Source organism: Narcine bancroftii, chromosome 10, assembly GCF_036971445.1.
Source record: "Narcine bancroftii isolate sNarBan1 chromosome 10, sNarBan1.hap1, whole genome shotgun sequence".
NCBI classification, from domain to species: domain Eukaryota; kingdom Metazoa; phylum Chordata; class Chondrichthyes; order Torpediniformes; family Narcinidae; genus Narcine; species Narcine bancroftii.
In genome coordinates, this window is record NC_091478.1 from 55194525 (window position 1) to 55217781 (window position 23257).

Here is a 23257-nt window from a genome sequence, read left to right on the forward strand (position 1 = left end):
TGTCAACAGAACAGGATTACTTTGAATGACTAAGTTTGGTTCTAGTCAATACTGTATCCTAATGTTAACTGGGTATCTGCAAACGCCTCTCTTGGAGACCTTCCCTCTGTTGGTTACTAAGCTGGGTTCACTGTGTTGTCACAGAATTTACATTTTAAAAAAAAATTTAGACATAAAGCATGGTAACAGGCCATTTCAGCCAAAATCCCATGATACTCAATTAGATGACAGCCAAAACCGTTCATGAAGGAGGCAAGAGGTAGAGTTTTGGATGATTTATTTGCAGATCATTGTGCTTCAGAATACCTTGTTGAACCTTGCCCCGGCACTCGCATCAAAGGGCCACAGCTCATTCCCATTCTATGCACCCACCAATACAGAGCCACAACAATTAACCTACAACCCCTGGTACGTTTTGGGTGTAAACTGGAGGCCCTGGGGAAAACCCAAGCATGTATGGGGAGAATGCACAAACTCCTTACAGACAGCATGGGATTTGAACCCCAGTCATGATCACTGGCACTGTATTGTTGCGTTAATTCACCAACACTGGTCTAGTTGCCAATTAATAATAAACCCAGGACTGGAAGTACAAACAAAGCCAATCCCTTTCACCATGGAGAAGTTCTTCATCATTACTGGTAGCAGGTCAGAGCACACATCGGCTTAGTGTCTGTTCCAAGTCCAGGTATTATTGCTTGGATTTGGCTAAGCCTGGGACCATTGCTTTGTACAAAGCATTGTGTTTTAAAACCCTCATTGTTGCAAGAGAAGCAAGAAAAGCAGCCAATCATAAGGCCATTGGGTAGCAGGCCAGCAAGCTGGGAAACCTTGTCTCAGTACTGAGAGTTGGAGAGGTAGGACTCAAACATCTGCAAGGCTCGTCTTGGTGCCCATTGTGGGACCATGTGTCCAACTCCCTGTGAATCAACAAAAAAGCATTAGAACTGGTTTCAGGTCAAGTAAATAATTATTAACATCTTCTAGCTTTCAGAGTTGTCCACCCTGATCCCAATCCTGAACTTGAATCAAGAGGTGCCCAGGATGATGCCAATCCTCACGTTTCTTGGCTCAGGTCCCACGAAAAGCAAGGAGGGTAGGATGATTGTTCCCTGAGAACCAAGAATCATGAACAGCAATCCACTGCCACCACCTCTGGGGGTGGACGCGAATGATGGTTGGGCAATGAACGTTGGTCTTGCCTGCAAATGTCTAAATCAGTCTACTGAAGGGTGGGATGTGGGGGTTATCACAACAGACAGTGGGGTGTAACAGAGGTCTGTATGGGAGAGATGAATGAGGTAGCAAATGGATCAGGGAGGGGCAAGGTACAGTAGGTGGGGTATCATGTGGGTCTGTAGAACAGGGAGTGGGTTATCACAGGGTGGGGACTGGAGTATCACATGGGTCAGAGTGGGATAGGATATTCCTATCCTACAAAAATGATAATTTTGCAAATGAACCAGTGCACAAACTGGGAGGGCCAGTTACCTTGACAGTCAAGAAGGTGAGTTTCTCGTACTGCTCGTAGAACCCAGCAATTTGGTTGTTACATACCCACGGCTGGTAACCAACTGTTTTCTAATGAAGAAGCAAATCATCAGTTAGTCTCCTGGAATAACACAACTGGAGCGGAGGAGCAGACCCAGCTCAATACCTCTCCCCCTCCCCCATCCCACAGACCCCAGCTTCCTGTCTCCCCACAGGCACAGGGTCAACCCACTGCTTTGGATGGGTACATAAAGAGTGAACTCCACATTTTGTGCTGGGAGCTACTGTTGGCGGTGAGAGCCTTTGACAGTCACTGGGATCATCTCAGTGCCAGTTTGGGTTCAGGTTCCTAGGAAAAGTATCTTTTACAGAGGCATTCCTTTCTTTGTTGATCAGCACAACATTCCATCCACCACGTTACTAACTCACTCCCAACCCACCAGTGGCAACATCAACCTCAAAACAAAGTGAAAGCAAATCCTTGATCCGAAAGTACTGGCTAAGAAAACAAAGAGGGATCCAGCTCACCTGCTGATTCAGGGATCGCACAAACCAGTTGCCTCCCAGAAAGTTGCAGGCCATGTCAGTGTCCCCGTTATAAACCAGCACACGCAGACCCTTGCTGAGGAGCTGCAGGTAGAAGTCCTGCATGTTGTCGTACATGCGCTCGTAGGTTTGGCTAATCACTTGACTGCAGATGGAAAAGATTGGATTAGCACAGATGGGTGTCAACTTCAGAAGTACATCAGAATTAATCGAGGTTCAAATTTTGAGTAGACAGCTCATTTAGATTTAGACATACAGTACAGTAACAGGCTATTTCAGCCCATGAGTATGTGCCACCCAATTTACATCCCATTTACCTACACCCCCAGTACGTTTCAAACGGAGGGAGGAAACCAGAGTCCCTGGGGAAAACCCACGCAGACAGGGGGAGACACGTACAAACACCAAGGGATTTGAACCATGGTCCTGATTGCTGGTGCCATAAAGGCAAAGCTAACAGCTATGCCAACCATGCTACCCACCAGTCAGAAGACATCTAAGCAGAGTCCTTTAAAGCCGTCCTCTCTCACCTCAATACCATGCCCTCTTGGTTATTCCCTACCATGTGAAAAATATTGTGACTATCCACCCCATCCACATCCCTCACGTTTTTATAAACCCTGAGAAGATCATCCCTCCAGGGAAATAAGTCCTAGAAAAAAAGCCCCAGTTATAGAGAAATCCAGAAGCTGCTGCTCTTATAACACCTATCCGGGCAACATCCTTTGGAGTCTTCTCTGCACCCTCTCCAGCTTAATCACACACTCCTTATAGCTTGACAACCAGAAATGCATACAATTCCTCCAACTGAGGTCTCACCAACATATTTGCACAAGTGAAACATGTCATTTCAGCTCCTGTGCTCAATGCCACAACTGATCAATGACCTCTTCACACTCTGTACCAGTGTCTCCACTTTCATGGAACTATGTACTTGTGGCCCAAGGATTATCTGTTCTTCAACACCCTCCAGGGCCCTACCTTTCTCTGAATATGTCCTGCTTTGCCCATCTGTTATTCTCCTGGAATGACACAACCAGAGCTGCGAAGCAGACCCAGCCCGATCGCTCTCTCCCTCCCTCATCCAACAAACTCCACCTTCCTGTCTCCCCACAGTCAACTTACTGCCCAAAATGAAACTACAAGTTCCCATCTGTGAATGTTAGATTGGTTCTATTTTCCTTCTGCTACATATGCATTTGGTGAGGCACTCTGCAGATTGAACCCATGAGCTAACCATTAGTGTATATATGAATAAGGTATTATTTAACAACAAGACAGACATCAGAAATATAATGGAAAGTTCACTCGTTGACAGCATACAAGACTGCTTCTCGCCTCAAACACTGTATGCTATGTGAATGAGCCCCAGTGAAATTGGAATCAGTGGGAAGGGAAGATTTTCCAGCAGCAGTGTTGACACCAAGTGTCAAGGACATTTGTTGATTAATTTTTTGCCCTTACACCCCCTTCCCTAACCAAGGAGATCCTTGCTATGACATTCTAGCCACAACAATCTTCAGCTGCATTTATTTCCTGTCCTTCCATTATAATGTTAGAGGTAAGAGCATCAGTATGTGACTACAAGGTTCTGTTCACAAGATAAAAGAACAGAAGCAGGCCACTAGGCCCATTGGGTCTGTTCCATGACTATGCACTAAGCTAAACTCATACCTAGTTCCAATTACCAGCTTTTTCCCCATATCCCTTGATACCCTTACTAATGAGATACTTATCCATTTCCTGTTTAAATATTGCGGCAATGAGTTCCACAGATCCACGTCCCTCTGACTATAGAGGTTCTTTCTCCTCTCTGTTTTGATTGGATAACTTCTAATTTTAAGACTATGACCCCTTGTCCTCAACTCGTCCATCAAGGGAAACATCTTTATCCACATTCATTCTGTCAAAACCTTTCACTATTCGAAATGTCTCTGAGATCCCCCTTTTTCTCCTATACTCCAATAAGTACAACCCAAGAGCTGCCAAACAATCCCCAGACTCCAACCCCTGCATTCCAGGAATCATCCTAGTAAATCTCCTCTGCACCCTCTCCAACAACATCACATCTTTTCTAAGACAGAGGACCCAAAACTGTACACAGTTCTCCAAATGGGGTCTCACCAGTGCCCCATATAGCCTCATTTACACCTCTCTACTCTTAAACACTATACCTCTTGAAATGAATGCTTGCATAGCTTTCTCCTTCTCCACTACCAATCCCACCTGGGCATTAACTTTTAGTTACTCTGCACAAGGACACCCAGGTCTCTCTGCACATCTGAGGATTGAATTTTCTCCCCATCCAGATAGTTCTCTGCCTGTTTATTACCACCGGCCAAAATGTAGAACCAAAAACTTCTCAACATTGTAGTTCATCTGCCATATTTTTGCCCAATCTCCCAATCTGTCTATATCCCTCTGCAATGTTACAGTTTCTTCAACAATTCCTGCTCCATCACCTATCTTGGTGTCATCCGCAAATTTGGCCACAAAACTATTTAGTCCACAATCTGAATTATTAATATAAATTGTAAACAGCAGCGGCCCCAAGACCGACCCCTGCATTTACAACTGCACTTACACAATGCCAGACCTGGCAAGTCCATGATTTGGTCATTGGGGCTGCACAAGTAGCAAGCAAATTTGCCTCACCTCCCCCCCATCCCCATCCCAAATTGTAAACACTCTGGGTACTGCTGGAGAGAGTGCAGAGGAGATTCACCAGAGTGGAAAGTTCTAGAAACACACTACCGGAGAGAGTGGGGAAAGCAGGGTCATTGGCAGGGTTTAAGAAGTGTTCAAGCACTGCATTGACCCAGGTAACAGTTATGGGTGGAGCTGAGAAGCAGACCTAAGTGGTGGGTGGTTCCATGCTGGATGTGACTCTGACTATGCCTCAAAGGTGATTGAAGAAAGAGCATTAAATGGGCGATGTGCAGGTCCAAATGGATGGCTGGGTCGATGGTACAGTATAAAGTTTGGGATATATAGCATTGTGGGGAGAGAACTGCACCAAACCTCCCTTCTTTAATATCAGGCAGTAAGCCAGCATCTTATTTCAGGTAGACAGGAGAGATCCCACAACATCATTGGAAAATTCAGGGAAGTTCTCAAGATTTAAGTCCAGATTTGTTTTGCTGCCCAGCCTTACTGTCACACTTGACACGCTGTGAAAGAGGAAACAGGAAAAAGGAATCTCAGGGTTGTACGTGATATTATGTATGTAGTCTAACAATAAATCTGAGAGCTGAGACTCAAGTCAGACATAAATGTATTGTCATGCTTTCTGCAAATTTGAAGGGCAATTACATTTGTTGGCTCTAAAGCACGTTGGGACAACCCAAGGGCATGAAAAGTATGGTGCAAGTCTTCTCTCCTTAACTCGGAGTTACCTGCCTGTTTGCACTTTGCCAGGTTTTCCCTCACCTGCAGAGTTCCCATCCCTGGACGTTCCCAGGGATGTGTAGAGCTGTTCTCACATCAGCATGATTTAGCCAGGTCCACATAGCTGTATCATTGATGCATGGAGGAGCATTGTTTGTGGATGTGTACGTAGCCTGGTAAGAGAGGGAGATGGCAACACAAGCCGTATGTGAGTGAAGACATGCGTTCAACATGAGAAACCTCCCATCAACAACAGTTACAACCACAATTCTTTACATAGCAATGGGTAAGATTACTTCTAAACTGTACGTAGCTAGCTACTTGGAAACTATTTACTATCAAGATAAAGAAATAGATATGGAAATAGGTATATGAGGAAGGAGTTTGGTCCTTTGGAATTAATTTAATTGTAACCCAGAGGTACAGGCCCTTTTGGCTCATGACCTGGCACTGCCTAAGTACACCCATGTGACCAATTAACCTAATCACCTCATACATCTTTGGAATGTGGGAGGAAACCAGAACACTCAGAGAAAACCAATGCAGGTCACAGGGAAAATGTACAAACTTCTTGAAGATGTGGGGGACTAGAATCTGGGTGACTGGTGCTGTAATCATGTTGCACTAACCACTATGTTAACCATACTGCGTGATAAGTTAAGATGAAGATGTTGGCCTCATCAACTCTACACAGTGGGTGTGTGTAGAAGGAACTGGAGCTATTGGGACTCATTAAATGGCAATGGCCTTTGTATGTGATGGGAATACACAACAAACAATTAGTCCTTACAACAGAATGTATGGAAGGGAGTAATCTCATTTGGATTGGAATTTTATTCAGTGGCATGCATAACAAGGAGTTGAGGCCAATATTGGCTGTATATGAGTTAATTCACTGCACCAGTATTCCAGATCATTGGACTGATGTTCTCAAGATGGGGTTCAATTCTCAATGGCATTATTTAAATATGGAATTAGAAAGGCACAATTGCTGATAGAGGCCAAGAAACTACAAAACTGCAGCAAAACCCTAACTGAATGTTTTTTGGAAAGGAAATCCACCTTCCTCACCAGGTCAGCTCTTTATGTGGCTCCACTTTGCCACTGGAATGTGCTAGTTGACTCAGCCTCTTTATTCAAGGGCAAATGGGTTTGAATATCCAATACCAGACTTGGAAGTGAATACTGTGCACAGAAAAGTTGATGCCCATTGGAAGAAATGGAAGGACTTAGCCAGAGTGTTGCAGTGTTTGGAAAGGAAAGGGTCCATTGACATTTTAAGCAGAATAGAAAGTGGATACTTCATACCATCTCCTTTTCAAAGTTGTAAAACCGGAAGATGTTCTTCATGTCCATCTGGGATCGTCCAAAATATTTCTGTACTCCTCCTGCGCAATTCATGTACAATGAGTACAAATTGAGTCCACTATTGTAGATGACATGGTATACTTCAGAGAGCTGTTATTAAAAAGATGTCATTGTTTTTTCTCCACGCTACCCAAATTCCATTAGTGCAAAATCTATATCCCTCCCCATCTCCAATGTCTGACATCCGGGACAAGGGCTTGTCACTTACAAGCTTAAGAACCATATCCATACATCTACAGGATAATGGGAGGACAAGCCACCAAACAAAACCCTGCAATATCTTGTATAGAGTTAAAAACTACAAATGAAAAGAGGTTGATGTAAGAGAAACAGAGGCTTGTCCAACTTCTTTGTCAAACTAGGCCATGCAACAGGCAGTAATTCTCAGGCAGTAGTCATCCCCCAATCATTCTGAAAAACAGATTACCTGCTGCTCCTTGTGCATCTATACACTACCTCATTGGCATAGTAACGGCAGATAGTTAATAAGAGTCTAAAGCACTTTGAGGTTTCAAGAGCAGCTGCAGGTTGTATGGAATCAGTAGTAATGAACAGAAACCTACTGATTCTTGGCAGTTATAGTTATCATTGTTGTAGAAGTTGCAGGATCCATATGCACAACAATATGAATTCAAGTTGGCCCACAACCTGAAGTAGGGAAAAAAGATGATGCAAAATCACCACAAGGGACTTTATTTTCCCTCGCATTAACCTAATTTTGCAGTTAATTTTCTCATCTCTGCAGACTCTCTCTCTCTCTCTCTTTCTCTCTCTCTCACACACACCCCCTTACTGACACCATTACACAATGCATGTAAAAGCCAGGAATAGTAAATATTGTATTATTAATACAGTTCTGGCTAGTTTAGTACAAAGTTGAAGTTTCAACGGATCCCAACAGAAATGAACCAAATCCTTGTTTAAGTTGCCACATCCCACACACTGAAGGGTTCTGTATAATCAAGGTCTGTCAGATGGCATCTAAGCCATGCATTAATGAATTACATCAAAAGTATTAAATATATAATTGTAAACATTTTAATCCAAAAAAGTAAACATATTTAATTATCTTCTTGGGCAACTGAGGCAAGAGAATCGTATTATCAGTTGATGAATGTTCTCATACACAGGGCAAAGTCTTGAAGACCTGGGATTGAATCCTACCATAGCAGGATTCAAATTCAAATTCAAATTCTACAATTAAATCTAAAATGAAGACCATGAAAATATAGTCGATTGTTGTAAGGACCCATTTGCATCACTAATGCTTTGTTTGGAGAGGAAATCCTACCTTCATTATATGGTCTGGCCCACATGTGACTTCAGAGCCTCAGAAATCTGGTTGCCTCTTAACTGGCCTCTGAAATGACTAGTAAGCCATTCAATTGTGATTATATCGCCAGAAAGGCGGAATCCACATGACACCAATCTATGAATTTAGTCATGGTTTAGTGCTGATCATTTTCTGGTGTGGGGCCTTAGAGAACTCTGGCTGAGATGACATTCTGTCTCTAACCAAGTCTCCTGCTGCACCTCAGGAACTTGGTGCCATCAGAACAATAGATGAACTCCTGAAATGGGACCACATTGCAAAGCCTTTGACACAAAGTAACAAGGGAAAGACTGATCACATAAACTTGAATAACTTCTGTTATAGAGGTTCAAACAAGGTACCTACGTGTCTCCGATGAGTCCATGGTAATATGCAAAGTAAACGAGCGACTGATCATTGTCGGATACGCTGCTCAGTCCATTTCCAACGCCAAATCCCTGTAAAACAGGACACAGCTTCAATATACAGTAAAACCTCTGTTATCTGGAATTCAAGCAACTGGCAACCTAAAGCAACAAGCAAAAAAATCACAGAAAATAAATAGATAACAAATATGGAAATTTAAAATTAAAATTTTAAATTTAGACATACAGACATGCAGCACAGTAACAGGCCATTTTGGCCCACAAGTCTGTGCTGCCCAAATTATACCCCATTAACCTACACCCCCGGTTCATTTAGAATGGTGGGAGGAAACCAGAGCCCCTGGGTAAAACAATGCAGACACAGGGAGAACATACAAACTCTTTACACACAGCGTGGAATTCGAACACACGTCCTGATTGCTGGCACTGTAAAGGCGTTGTGCTAACATTACGCAAACTGTGCCACCCAAATTGGCATGCCTCGTTGTTAGTTTGCCAATCTATACAACATACAATCTCAAGCAACCGGAAAATTCTCTGATCTGGCATCTCACAATCCCCATTAGTGCTGGATATCAGGTACTCTGTTGAAATCATACACTGACTCCAGAGTACAGGCCATGCCCTGGTTATGAACACCTGATTAATGGACGTCCTTACATATGAATGAACTCCTATAATATTAAGAACTTCAAAATTCTAACATTAGGGATTGAATTTAAGAGCAGGGAGGTTCTGGTACAACTGTACGGGTCATGGCGAGGCCGCAACTGGAGTACTGAATACAGTTCTGGTCCCCTTACTTGAGAACGGATATACTAGCTTGGAGGCTGTTCAAAAGAGGTTCACCAGGTTGATTCTAAAGAGAGGATTAGCCCATGAGGAGAGATTGAGTCACCTGGGACAATACTTGCTGAAATTTAGAAAAATGAGAAAGGATATTTTAAAAATCTAAAATTATGAAAGGGATTGATAAGATAGAGGCAGGAAAGTTGTTTCCATTGGTAGATGAGACTAGAACTTGAGGACAGAGTCTCAAATTTCAGTGGAGTAGATTTAAGATGGAGATGAGGAGAAACTGTTTCTCCTAGAGAGTAGTGAATCTGCAGCATTCTCTGCCCAAGGAAGCAGTAGAGGCTGGCTCATTAAATATATTTCTAGACACAGTTAAAGTTTTGTATAGTTGGGAAATTAAGAGTCACGGAGAAAAGCCAGATAGGTGGATCTGAGTTAAAGGCCAAATCAGCCATACTCCTACATATATTGAATAGGGCCAGATACTCTGATTTATGTACATACTGTATATTTGTCCTTACAAACAACAGAATCAGTTTCCTGTTTTTCCCCACTTTTTTCCTATTCTTTCTTATCAGTCTTGGATACGGTTTTTTTCCTCAATGCAGTTACTCTATCGAGTGATTTTTGTGTATTTTCTGATTTACAGACAAATTCACCTTGTGGACATCATAAAGTGGTACTCATTTACTACCTGGGAACAGCTAGTAGAGTGGCACCTTGGGGTGGCCTGAATACCTGCACCTTGGGGTGGATGTACACTTGTACTGAACACCTGCACCCTGGGGCAACCTGAACACTGCCATCTTGCGGTGGCCTGAACTCTGGCACCTTGGGGTGGCCTGAACACTGGCACCTTGTGTTGACCTGTAAACTGGCACAACAGGTAAAGCTCTAGCGACCCATATTGGATCCAGACCTCAGATGTTGTCTATGTGCAGTGTTACAAGCCCAGAGGACCCATAAACCCAGCAGCAATAGATAGTCACAAAGACAAATGGTTACTTAAACAAAAGTTGCTTTTAATTATCTTTAAACATTTTAACTTATCACTATTGACATAACTAACCTAACTTAACCCCCTTCTAATTCTAAGCGCATATATATGGAATGTGTAAGTTCAGAAAGTTCTTTGGTTCACAATCCAATCTCACTTGTCATTCCTCCAAGTTCACTGGTTGCAGGAAATTCTTAAACTGTGCACAGAATTTAACATTTATAAAGTTCACCAGGCTTTGGTGCTTGAAAGGTAAATGGTTACTGCTCAGGAAGGTTCTTGTCAGAAGATTTGTTGTTCCAGGACATCCACAACTGATGTACTTCCATCAGTCACCTCTGTCTTGTTGACGGAACTTGCCCCGTCAGGGTTCTCCAGATGATAACCTCTTTCTTTCAGGACACCAGAGTTCCTTTCTGTTTCTCTTATTCCAAGTGAAACATTAGACAGCCAGTCCTCTCCTCTTGCATGAACCACAAGGGCTTTGACCAGGCCGTCTTCCAAAAGGCTTTCCATAAGCTTGCCAGCTTGTCCTGTTCTAGTCCCAGCTGCTTCTGCTGGCTGTAACACTGTACAAGTGATCTGTGTGTGTGTGTGTGTCTCTCTCTCTCTCTCTCTCTCTCTCTCTTAGAGAGAAAGCCTATTTGACTCTCTATGCTTGCAAAAAGCACATGTCCCTCTTAGAACAGCAAGTTCTCCTTCAGACTGTGCGGCTCCGACAAGATCTTTCATCTGTTGCCTTTTGTAAACAACAATCCGTTAGTGAGGTCTCTTGGGCACTCTCCAAAGCTCTCGCAAAAGCTCTGAGGCCCCGATATGTATAGCATTAGCAGAGCTCCAGCATTTCAAATAAGATTTGTTTTAAAGTGTTTGCATGTGACCTACTCTAACAAACCTTTCCCAATTTATCTCCCAAAAACATTTCTATATACTCTGTCACAGCAGCTTACATCTTCTCCCTGTGACCACATGGGTTTTCCATGAGTGCTTCACTTTCCACCCATGTCTCAAGAGACATCTGCTCAGGTTTACAGGTTAATTGGCTGCTGTAAATGGTCCTGAGTGTGGAGTTGAGTGGTTGAATCAGGTGGAGTGGGGAGGGGATAAAAATGGGGAATGAATTGGGTCAGGGTAGGATTCATGTAAATGGATATTGATGATGTGCATGGAATTGATGAGCCGAAAGGTCTGTTTCCATGATATATCTCTTGTGGTTCTTGGATGATGGTACCAAACTCTCAACTCATATCATCAAAACCATGGATGTTTGTGGAGACTTGTTCATTTCTGCCTACTCATATTACCAAACCTTAGTAAGTCCCATGCTGGGTGTAAATGTGGCCCAGTATCATGGGATGTGGCAACCATCATGAGTCTTTCCTTCCAAAGGAGCAGTTAATGGGGATGTTAGTATTCCCCCTCCCCACTTCCATCAATGACAGATACACACACATGCTTCTCTCCCTCTCTTAAAGGGACGAACCTCATTTTTGACGATCCAGAGAAAGTGAGTTAACTTCATTGTGGTAAGCAGGACCAGTTCAGGTGGTGAGTTGCTGGAAGCAGACTTGAGCTTTTCCTTCAGTGGAGGGGAACCACAAGTGATTCAAGCTGGTTCTCAAATAATCTGGGCAGACCATGGGACCAGACAGTGTCAGGGTGAAGCTCAAGAGCCTGCCTTCATACAAGCCCTGGAGGGGGTGCCATTGACCATGTCCAAGTACTCAAAAATAGGAAGAAAATCCTACAGTGTCAGTGGACAAGGAGCAACAGATTTCTCATCACCAAAACTGCTAAAGAGAGGTTATCTGATTATTTATCTAATTTCCTTTGTGGGATTTGGCTCAGTAGAAGCTAGTTGCTTGGCTTCTCAAAGTGGCGCTTTGAGAATGGTGGGGTGCTATGCAATCACAACCAACTATGCCTGCTTTCTGCTTTCTAATCTCAGCACAATTCCTGATTCCCACATTAGTGTGTGAGGAAGGGCCAGCAATCCTGATCACAACATAGTTTACAGCGGACAAGAGAAAGTACAAAGAAGACTAATCACATTGAAGCAAAGAGTAAATACCTTGAAATTAATATTGGCTTGACCATTTACAATGTTCAGACTCAGTGATGGTACATAAACACCTCCATAGCTTTCACCGAACACATAGAAATCATTCGCTGCAAATTCAGGGAACTTCTTGAAGAAATCCTGCAGTGCCAGGTAATTGTTCTCTGCAACCTGTAGAAGTGGAGTGGGGTGAATAAAGATGTGTAGAATAATACATACAATAATCTTTGGGATTTCTGGGCTATAAATTGTCAGCTGCTCAATATCCTCGGAATACCCTCAATATCCAGCAGCCACTTCAAGTAAACAGCATCCGAAGCTTCTTTGAGGTAAGGGTTTTCTTTTCTTTCTTGATATATAATTGATCATTGTTTTTTTTAATTGAAAATTGTAAATATTGATTATATTGTAGAAGGTGAAAATAAGGGTAATGAATTGTAAATTCCTCCCCTTTTTTAATAAGGGAAATGTTATAACTTCCTTGAAAGTTATATTTTCTTGCTCTGTTTCTTTTCTTTTTTTTCTCCCCTTGATCAGGGTTTTTTGCTATTATGTGTTGACATGCTATTAATGATCTACTTTTGAGTTTTGAATATACTTTATATTTTAAAAATATTTCTTATATGCATTTGGAACATTGCATAATTGAGATGTTTATTAGTTAATGGTTTAAATAAGATTTAAAATTATTTTAAGAAAAGAATTATGGATGTGAGTTACAATTTTCATATGTCAAGGTTATACAGAATGTTTTATTTATTCTGTGTAACTGCTTATTTCAATTTATTGAATTATACCCTTTTTTTCCTGTTTGTATGCTCTTTATTAAAATCAATAAAAATATTTTATAAAGAAAAGAAGCTTCTGTGTTCAAGTTCCTTTAATCCAGCTGGAGACAGTGCCAATACTGAGTGAAGTGCCATTTTCATACAAAGGTTTACATTAACTGGCAAACAATGAATTCAAAATCGACACACATTCTAAAACAGGATAAATGGTTTGAGCAGAAAATTGCACCAAAAGTTTTGCTAAAGTTGTTTCACAAGTATTGGTGGTGAACATGCACGTTGCATACATAAAGGCAAGGGAGATGTTTAATAGATATTTGAGAGAATGGCTACTGAAGAAAGGTATCACTTTTTGGGACTGCCAGATTTAAAAAGTATATTTCCCTGTACTTTTCCTTTACCAGCGTTCTTAAGGTTAATGAAGGAACGAGATATTAGAAGAATGGCATTTTCCACCAGAAAAAAATACAGGAAATGGGAGTTCTTTGTGTTTTTATTTGAGAGATATTAACGTCATTTGTATTTTGTTTGTTTAAACAATGTTCATCAAAGCACTTCATACTGTCTCTGTTTAGTTCCATACCCAGGATACCTAGATAAATATATCACCTTTTCTTGGGAATTGTAGGAATGTTTTCTGAAGGAAAATTAGAATTAAAGAACACGGTCTTAGAACAGGGGCTCATCCAAAGACAAAGTAGAGATTCCTTCTCTCTGATGAATGAATCATTGGGATTCTCTACCCAAAAAAGCTCTGGTGGTGGAGTCACTTGTTGGTTGCACAAAAATAAGAGATTATGGAAATAAGCAAGAAAGTGGAGTTGAGGTCAAGATGAAATCAGCCAGGATTTTTACTGAAAGTGAAGCAGTTTCTGTTCCCTTTGATAAAATCTCCCAACGGGAAGCTCTCATCTTCTGAATTCACAAAGTTCAATGTGAGAGGACCTGATGTTAAGATTCCACTTCTACACCCAGTGACAAATCCCCTTAGAAACAAGAATGGACCAAGATAGTTGGTCATAGTCTGCATCAACAACAACCACATTTAAAATGAAGTGCAAGAAAACTTTTCAGTGTGAGTTACTGCAGGTGTGAAGCTAATCCACAGTCATGTGAAGGCCACAAAATCAGCACCAGGAAGGTAGCAGAGAGAGAGGGGGGAAAGGAGCAGAGACTGAGATATCTCAAGGAAGCAACTAGCAAGTACAAGGGTTTGGGATGTGTTAAGGCTCCCAAGAGCCTTCTTGTCACCTAGATGGGACAATGAGCACAAGGAGTCTTCTTGCTGCCCAGCATAACCTATTGATCTTTGAGCACAAAAAATAAATGGATCTGGGCTTCAGGGGTCAGGTGATGTGCATCCTGCGTTGTACACTTCTAACGCTTTCCTAAAGTAGTAACTAAGCCAACAGAGGGGGACAGCTTGGGAAAGGAGGGCAGCCATCGTACCTGTTTATCGTTGGTGCCATAGTTTCCACTGTCAGAATAGGAGAAGCCAACCCCAGCTGGAGACTCCAGGTATAGCATGTTTGCCACCTTGTTCCAGCTATACTCGTTAATGTAGAGAGTGCTGCCATCATCGTTCACCTGAAAGCAGTCCACAAGATTACAGTCAGTAAGGTTCACAGCACAGAGATCTTGTCTGTGCTGACCATGGTGTCTATCCTCTCTTGTCCCATTTGCCTGTGTTTGGCCCATATCCCTCAAAACCTTTTTCTTTTCATCTATCTGTCTGCATGTCCTTTAAATGTAATAATTGTATTGTATTCAATTATTTATTGAATTAAACCTAGCAGGCTTCATGTAAAAAAGTTGTCCTTGGATAGAAAGCACAGGGTGATGGAGGGAGGTTGTGTTTTGGACTGGAGGCCTGTGACTAGTGGTTTGTTACAGGGTTTGGAGCTTGGCCCATTGCTTTTGGTCATCTATATCAATGAATAAGATGAAAACGTACTTGGCATGTTTTGCAAGTTTGCAGATGATGCTAAAGTATTGTAGGTAGTGTAGACGGTTGTCAAAGATTGCAGCAGGATCTTGATTCGTTGGATGGGTGGGCAGAGGAATGGTTAATGGAATTTAATGCAGAAAAATGTGAGGGATTGCATTTTGAAAGACCTAACATCGGGAGGACCTATACAGTGAACGGTAGGGATCTGGGGAGGGATCGAGAAGTACAGGTACACTGAATGATGAAGACCAATGTGCCATAAGCCTTTTTGACCATCCTTCACTTTCAAGGTACTGTGTACTTGTACTTCTCGATCCCTTCTCGATCCCTCCCCAGATCCCTACCATTCACTGTATAGGTCCTCCCCATGTTAGGTCTTTCAAAATGCAAATGAGTATAGAAGTTGAGAGGTAATGCAGTTGTATAAGGTGCCATTTGGAGTATTGTGTTCAGTTTTGGTCACTGTGCTATGGGGAAAGAAGTGGTCAAGTTGGGGAAGGTGCAGGGAAGATTTATAAAGATGTTGCCAAGATTCAGGGGTGTGAGCTACAGGGAGAGATTGAACAGAATGGGGTTTTATTCCTTGGAGCACAGGAGGATGAGGGGTGATCTCATAGAGGTGTACAAAATTATGAGAGGAATAGATCAGGTGAATACAGAGAGCCATTTGGGCTGAGCAGGGGAATTGGTAAGCAGAGCATATAGGCTTAAAGTGAAGAGGGAAAAAATTTAACAGGACCTGAGGGGTAACTTTTTTTACACAGAGGGTTGTGAGTATATGGACTGGTGTGCCAGAGAAGGTGGTTGTATCAGGTGGGACTGATGTGCATGGGACATTTTGGTTGACATGAGCAAGTTGGGCTGAAGGCCCTGTTTCCACACAGTGCAACTCTGTGACTTTATCCTTTTAGCTTGTTCTCTTTATTGGCATATTGTGGTAATTTATTCCCCTTCAAATCTTTGCCCACTCAACACAGAAATCAACTTTGACTTCTTGATGTAGTTTCCCTGATCTGGGAGTGCAACATAGATTCACAAGGTTAGTTCCCAGGATGGTGGGATTGATGAATGCCAAAAGGCTGGATAAACTGGGGTTGTATATGTTGGGTTTAGAAGGATGAGGGGAGATATGATTAAGGATTATAACATTATTAAGGGAATGGACACGATAGAAACTAATTACATGTTCTTGATGTTGGGGGGAGACTAGGAAAAGAGGCCATAGTTAGAAAATACAGAGAAGGGCCTTTAGGACAGAGATGAGAATTTTTTTTTACCCAGAGAGTTGTTGGTCTGTGGAATGCTTTGCCGCGGAGTGAGGGAAAGGCGGGTTCTCTGGTTAAATTCAAGAGGGAGTTAGATGAGATTCTTGTGGACAGGGGAATTAAGTGTTTTGGGGAGAAGGCAGAGACAGGATACTGATAGTGGAAGATCAGCCATGATCTAAATGAATGGTGGTGCTGGCTGAATGGCCTACTCAGCACCTATTGTCTATTATTGTCTAAAAAGACTGACTATTCACCTTTTTCATGTTCCTTGTGATCTTGTAATCCTCTATAAGATTTCCCCCCCACCCCATCCCCCACCCACCCTTTGCTAGGGAGAGACATCCCAGGCCTCCTTGAAACTCAAGCCTGTCAGTCTTGGTGACATGTTTAATCCACAACATTCCCTCCCCTGAACCTTGAACCCACAACACACCCCATCAAGTCACAAGAAGACTCACATGAAAAGGGCCATTTTCAGAGAGGAATCCATCCAGGGAGCTGCATCCAGGTCCCCCATTCAGCCACAGGACCACAGGGTCTGAGGTCGGGTCTCGTTGTGATGTCACAAACCTGAAGGACAGGAAACACATTGGAAGCAAGAACCATGAATGAGGAGCCTTTATGACCACAAGCAGACGAGCAACTCATCGCACAGGACTGTTTGGACGATCCTGTTGAAGGAGCTGAATCCCTCAGGGTCACTTCTACCCTTGCCCCTTTGAAGGCACTGATCCCGTCATGACTGGGGGAACTTGGATGCACTTTCCAGCAGAAGCAATCTACCTGTGGTCTACATGTCAGGAACAGGTTCAGGGAGGTGGATGTAGAGACATAATATTCTCTGATTAGGGACTCCATACTGAAAGGACAACAATACAACCAGAGCTTGGCTGTTCAGGAACAAAACCTCTTCACTCTTTGGATACTCAAGTTGCATTCAAAGTGACCGGGGATGGGTGGGTGGTCCTCATTTTTAAGCGAGGAGTTGCACCAAAGGCATAGCCATAAGCAGAAACAACAGTTCTAACCCCAGAGGGAATGGCCAGGTGGAAAGGGAGAACAACACCACTTGGAGGGCAGTCCTCTTGGCCCTCAAGTCAAAAGGCCTGCCCATCTCCCAGTGGCAAGAGGTCCTACCAGAGGTGCTCCACACCACCAGGTCCCTCCTCTGTACAGCGACAAATGCGACCCTGCATGAAAAATTATCATCTTTCCCCAGGAGGTCGGTGTCGGGAACAACATTTCCGGTCTGGCTGATGACCCCAGGGCCTATGCTGCTCCAGAGACACACCAGAACCCACAAAGCAGACCCCCTGGTCAAAAAGATCCACCTCCTCTATGTGAACCCCCAGTATGCCTACGTGCAGTATCAGGAAGGGCAGAGCGACCTTGCCTCTGTCCGGGACCAGGCTTATACAGGGGTCCCCGCAACTGAGGTGCTTGCTGAATCAACCATGGTCAATCAGCTAGCAGAGACACAGTCGAGGATCCGACCTTGCCATTGGCACCAGCAGCACCACCCTAACCTCAACCCCCCCACCCCCCCTAACCAGCCCCAACTGATTTTGTTCAACCATCCAAATGGCAGCCTGTCACACAAAGCATTGCCCAGGAGCCAACAGCAACACCACAGCTGGCACTCCGGTGGTCACTTCAGAGGACGAAACCACCGGACAGGCTGAACCAGTAAATAGACTCTCAATGGACGATGTCATTTCACCCCACCAGACTTTGTTTCAAAAGAAGAGGTGAATATAGAGGAACACTGTATTGCAGTCATTGTACTAATTGGCCTACCCCTGATACAGTATCTCCTCCCTCTCCAGGATTCCTAATAAAGGCAATATCACCCAATCCGCTCCCTCAGTGCTGCCTTGGAATTGGGCCAACAGCATGTAAGATATGACTGTGTTTATAGTAATTAAAGCCTATTAATCTTGACTTCTGGTCTGTAGGGTCTAATTGACAGCACTACAGATTGTTCAGGAACAAAACCAGGAATAGTTCACATTATGGAAGTGGTAACTTAGGACACTCTGTTGACAATGGATGTGGGAGCCAGGATCATTCTGGTCTTAAGAGCCATGGATTTTTGTGAGACAGATTATTGGGATGTGGAGCACAGCTGGCCAGTGGAATTCTGGTGAAAATTAGGTGAGAACTAATTGAATGGTGGAACAGGACTGGTAATGCAGCTTTTCCCTATTTTGCAGGCAACTCAAACAAGCTTATAGTTGGGTATACTGGATGTTTGGTACTTTGCTGGAACAGAGTAGTGAGGCCAACTGTTTTGCATCAATGGAGATCCTGTCCTGCCCCAGAGGCCTTTCTCTTCCTGCTGATTTACAGATGTTGCAAAATGGGACAACATAGTGACTGGAGGAAAGGTAGGTCATACCTAAAGCAAATACCACTGCCACTTACAGAACTGGGGTCACCTAGTTACAACAGTCACCATGGCATTTAAGGAAGTACTTTTGACCTGCCCTAGTTTCCCAAGCTTTCAGGTTCTCTGCACCACCAACTCCAGTAAATCTGAGCCTGATCCAATATTGGACTCCAATGGTCTAATTTATATGTTGGTTTCGCACATTAACATTCAAGGGTGTAGATTTGTGAGATTCATGTTGAGAAACACTCAGCTCTAAATATATTTAAAGCAACTTCCTTATAATGAAAATATGAGAATTTATGAAATATCCAATCTAAAACCTAGTTTGTAAATCCCTTTTGCTTTTGCAAATGCAGATGGATGCCCACTTAGGGAAGGATTTGAGGGACTACTCTCAGTTACAGGTGTCATGGTACACCGTCTCAAGGTGAACCCCTCTCAGCTTCCCCGTACTTTTCTCCTTGCCACCCCGACATTCATCATAAGCAATCCCTTCGACGCTCGAGAACCCCACCTCAGCATGTTTCAACGGAGTGGGGGGGACATCCTATAGGCAAGAGGAAATCAGGGGATCAATTTAGCAATCAGGTTTTCCTAATCTGTAAGTGCTGGTTATTTATTTTAGAAACTCACCATCTGGGAGTTGGTTTATGCAAGTTTTAAATCAATAGGAACAGCAGGGCAATAATCCCATCCCCTACTCTCACACAAATCAGCCAAGATCCAACTCTAAGCAACCTTGAACTAATTCCCCAGTTCAATATCCTCACTTCAGAAGCAACACATGTGGCTTTTATGTCCCACAACTTGGACTAGACACCTCTTCCAGGCAGGCATCACTGCGTTGGTACAACAGACCACTGCCGCGTTGGAGATGTGGCCATCTGTGTGAGTCTATTCTCTATGGAGGATTAAAGAATCTTGTTGTTTCTTTTCAAGAAAGTTGGTGGGATTTCTCCTTGGTCTCCTGATGAATACCTACCTGAGCAAGTCCCATTTTGTCCATATCCCTCTCACCCTTTTCTATCCATATTCCTTTTTAATTCTTTCCCTTTTCAAACTATGTCCTTGAACTTTAGACTCCTCTACCTATTGATCTCTTCATAGTATATACTGCTTTAAGGTCACCGTCCAATCTCCCACACTCCAAGGAAAAATCTTTGCAGCACATCCAGTTTCTTCTCATACCTCAAACCTCCCCCCACCCCCCCAACTCCAGTAACACCACCCAACTCCAGTAACACCCCCCCAACTCCAGTAACATCCCCCAACTCCAGTAACATCCCCCCCAACTCCAGTAACATCCCCCCCAACTCCAGTAACATCCCCCCCAACTCCAGTAACATCCCCCCCAACTCCAGTAACATCGCCTCAACTCCAGTAACATCCCCCCAAATCCAGTAACACCCCCCAACTCCAGTAACATCCCCCAACTCCAGTAACATCCCCCCCCAACTCCAGTAACATCCCCCAACTCTAGAAACATTCCCCCAACTCCAATAACACCCCCCCAACTTCAGTAGCATCCCCCAACTCCAGTAGCATCCCCAAACTCCAGTAACATCCCCCCAACTCCAGTAACATCCCCCAACTCCAGTAACATCCCCCAACTCCAGTAACATCCCCCCATCTCCAGTAACATCCCCCCATCTCCAGTAACATCCCCCCATCTCCAGTAACATCCCCCAACTCCAGTAACATCCCCCAACTCCAGTAACATCCCCTCTAACTCCAGTAACATCCCCCCTAACTCCAGTAACATCCCCCCTAACTCCAGTAACATCCCCCCTAACTCCAGTAACATCCCCCAACTCCAGTAACACCCACCCAATTCCAGTAACATCCCCCCCAACTCCAGTAACATCCCCCCCCAATTCCAGTAACAACCCCCCCACCAACTCCAGTAACATCATTGTGAACCTTTAATACATCCAGCTTAAGAACATCCAATAAAATGGTGACCAGGACTGTGCACAACACTCCAAATAGGGTCCCACCAACATCTCGTACAGTGGTAACATGATGTCTCAACTCTTGTGGTCTATGAATGAAGGCAAGTGTGCCAAATGTCTTGTGTTGCGAATTACAGGGAATTATGCATCTGTACTCTCAGGTCTCCCGGTTTGACAACACTCTCCAAGGCCATGCCATTTACTTTGCATATTCTGTCTGGTTTAACTTCTCTGAATTAAATTTCATCTGCTATTCTTTGACCCACTTCCCCACTTGATCCAAGTATTTGCAGTAATTTTAGAAATTATTCTTCATTCTCCACTATACCATCAACTTTGGTGTCATGTGCCATTTTACTAACTATTTATTTCTGAATATTTTTTCATTAAAACCTGTAGAACCTTATGTTGCATAAATTGGTTACTGTGTTTCCTGTGAGACACAAAAACTGCACTTCAAATATATTTAATCAGTTGGTTAAGTGCTTGTGATTCTTTGGAATGGAACTTGGTACCATATCAATAAACATTCTTTTTTTCATGATGCTCTGGTCCCTAGGAATAAAAGGGAATGTGCACAGCACGTTAGCACTGAGCAAGAAAATGGCGGTTGGACATTGTCCATAGATGCCCAGAAGGATGGATGGTGAGGAGGTGAACACAAATAAAGTGACTTGGATGAGTTGTTTGGAGACACAAGAAATTGCAGTTGCTGAAATCAGGAGTGAAATATGAAATGCTGGAGGATTCGTTTTTGTTTATTTAAATAATGTGTTAAGTATAGATTTCTCCTCAGGTCAATGTAAAATATCCCTTGGTATTATTTCAGAGGAAAAATCTCCCACAGTTATTGTCAATATTTCCCATTCAGTCAACATAGCTTTGGCATTATTAGAATGAATTATATTTAATCAACTAAAAGATAACTCATAAATACAACCTCTTTCTTTAAAACAGAACAAAAGCTGATCAATGTTATTTATTTTTGTTTCTCCCTCCTCAGCACCCATCCTGCCAAGCACTAATTGCATAAGAACCTGTTAGAACCTCAGCTTCCTCCCAGAACCCAGCTTTGATGCCTGTGGATAATTGGACAGTGTGAGGAATCACACACACCCTCATGCATATTCCAACCAGAATTATTTGGGAAGTGATCAGAAACGCATTTCCTGTCATCTCCCCACTACCTTTCACCCAACTCCGCAGCTTCAACCAGTCGTAACGTGCATTCATCATCTTCCTTGACCTCTTTATCCAGGATGAGGAGTCTTGAGGTTGTGCTTTCCCTGTGGAATCCAGATATCAACCCCATTTACTCACCAATAATGAAGATGTATGCCAGGGCTTGCCTCTAGATAGCCCGACCACTGCTTGAAGTTGATTTTGGTGTTCAGACCTGGCAAGGAGAAGACTTCATCTTGGGAGGGCTCCCCCAGAACACCACTTACACCCAGTAGCAACAGGAACCAGAGCATTGTGACTCACTGAGCGGACAGCCAGCGAAAGCACCAACAGTCCTAGAGTTTCTCTAGAGAGTGAAGCAGTTGGGTTTGGTGGGGCATTATATATTCAGTCTCTGAATACAAACATCACCTGATTGCCAGCAACTGATACATTTCTTCAGAATGGGTTTAGACACAAGGTGGTTCCTGGGCACAAGCCAGAGAGATATGAGCATTATCAGAGATTGTGAGAGATAGTGAGACCCAAATGTAAAAGTAGGCAGACCTATTTGTCCAACACTACCTTTCCAAATGGACCAAGAATTAAATAAATAAGCCACATGCCCTGATCCTGTGTGCTCCCGAAACCCCTCCAGCCTGAGGCAGCCATGTTCTTGTCCAAATCCAAGAGAGCCTGACTGATCCATTCAAAGAGGAAATCTAGTCCCATACCGCCAATCCTCGAGCCCCTCGCACTGTCCCTTTTCCTGGATCTACCAGATTATCCAAAGATGAGGGAGACAGTTCCAATATTCCAACAAAAGTAGCCTGATTCCCCCAAACCAACACCAAAAACTGGAGACAGCACCACCTCCTGAATTTGGGAGGCACCCAGACCCCCCCAGTCATCCTAAAGGCAGCCTGACTTCCTCTAACCACACAGTCAGCTCAACCAACCCCTCATCCAATTATGGAGGCAGCTCAACCTTCACAATTCTAGAGGCAGCCAGACCTCGAGTCTGCCCTAATCCCAGATAATGGTAATTGGAGAGTATCTGTGAGTGATGATGTTCCCAGATGAAATTTCAGGGGTGAGATGAAGCTGAGAGTGACTTCCATGACATCAATGCTACATTTGACAGAGTGTGGCATCATCAAGGAAACCTTGTAAAACTGGTGTCAACAGAAACTCTCCAGCAATTAGAATTGTATCTCACTGAAGGAAGGAGCTGGAGGTTGGTCATCCCAATCCCGGGACACCACTGAAGGACAATGTTCCAGGTCTGGATTTTTCAGCCTTTGCAGCCTGCTTGGAGATGAATGTTCAATATTAATTCCCCTGTTACTTGCAACTCTTCTGAAAATGAAGCAGCTGATATCTGCGTGCATCAAGACCTACATAAAT

The 23257-nt window shown here is 43.3% G+C and overlaps 1 protein-coding gene and 1 long non-coding RNA gene across 2 annotated transcripts; one reads left to right on the top strand and one right to left on the bottom strand.

Annotated features, from left to right (window-relative positions):
- Positions 1 to 260: 260 nt before the first annotated feature.
- On the bottom strand, positions 261 to 22206 carry LOC138744581 (lysosomal protective protein-like). Its single transcript, XM_069900961.1, has 11 exons — positions 22010 to 22206; positions 16804 to 16915; positions 14579 to 14716; positions 12354 to 12512; positions 8471 to 8562; positions 7356 to 7440; positions 6733 to 6882; positions 5467 to 5597; positions 2020 to 2182; positions 1492 to 1581; positions 261 to 920 (listed from the first exon to the last, which is right to left on the bottom strand). Exons 1-11 carry the CDS (start codon positions 22162 to 22164, stop codon positions 837 to 839), a joined length of 1359 nt encoding a protein of 452 aa, XP_069757062.1. The 5' UTR covers positions 22165 to 22206; the 3' UTR covers positions 261 to 836.
- Positions 16996 to 21526, top strand: LOC138744582 (uncharacterized). Its single transcript, XR_011345632.1, has 3 exons — positions 16996 to 17301; positions 18559 to 18732; positions 21249 to 21526. It is a non-coding gene; the product is annotated as an uncharacterized lncRNA (long non-coding RNA).
- Positions 22207 to 23257: the final 1051 nt, after the last annotated feature.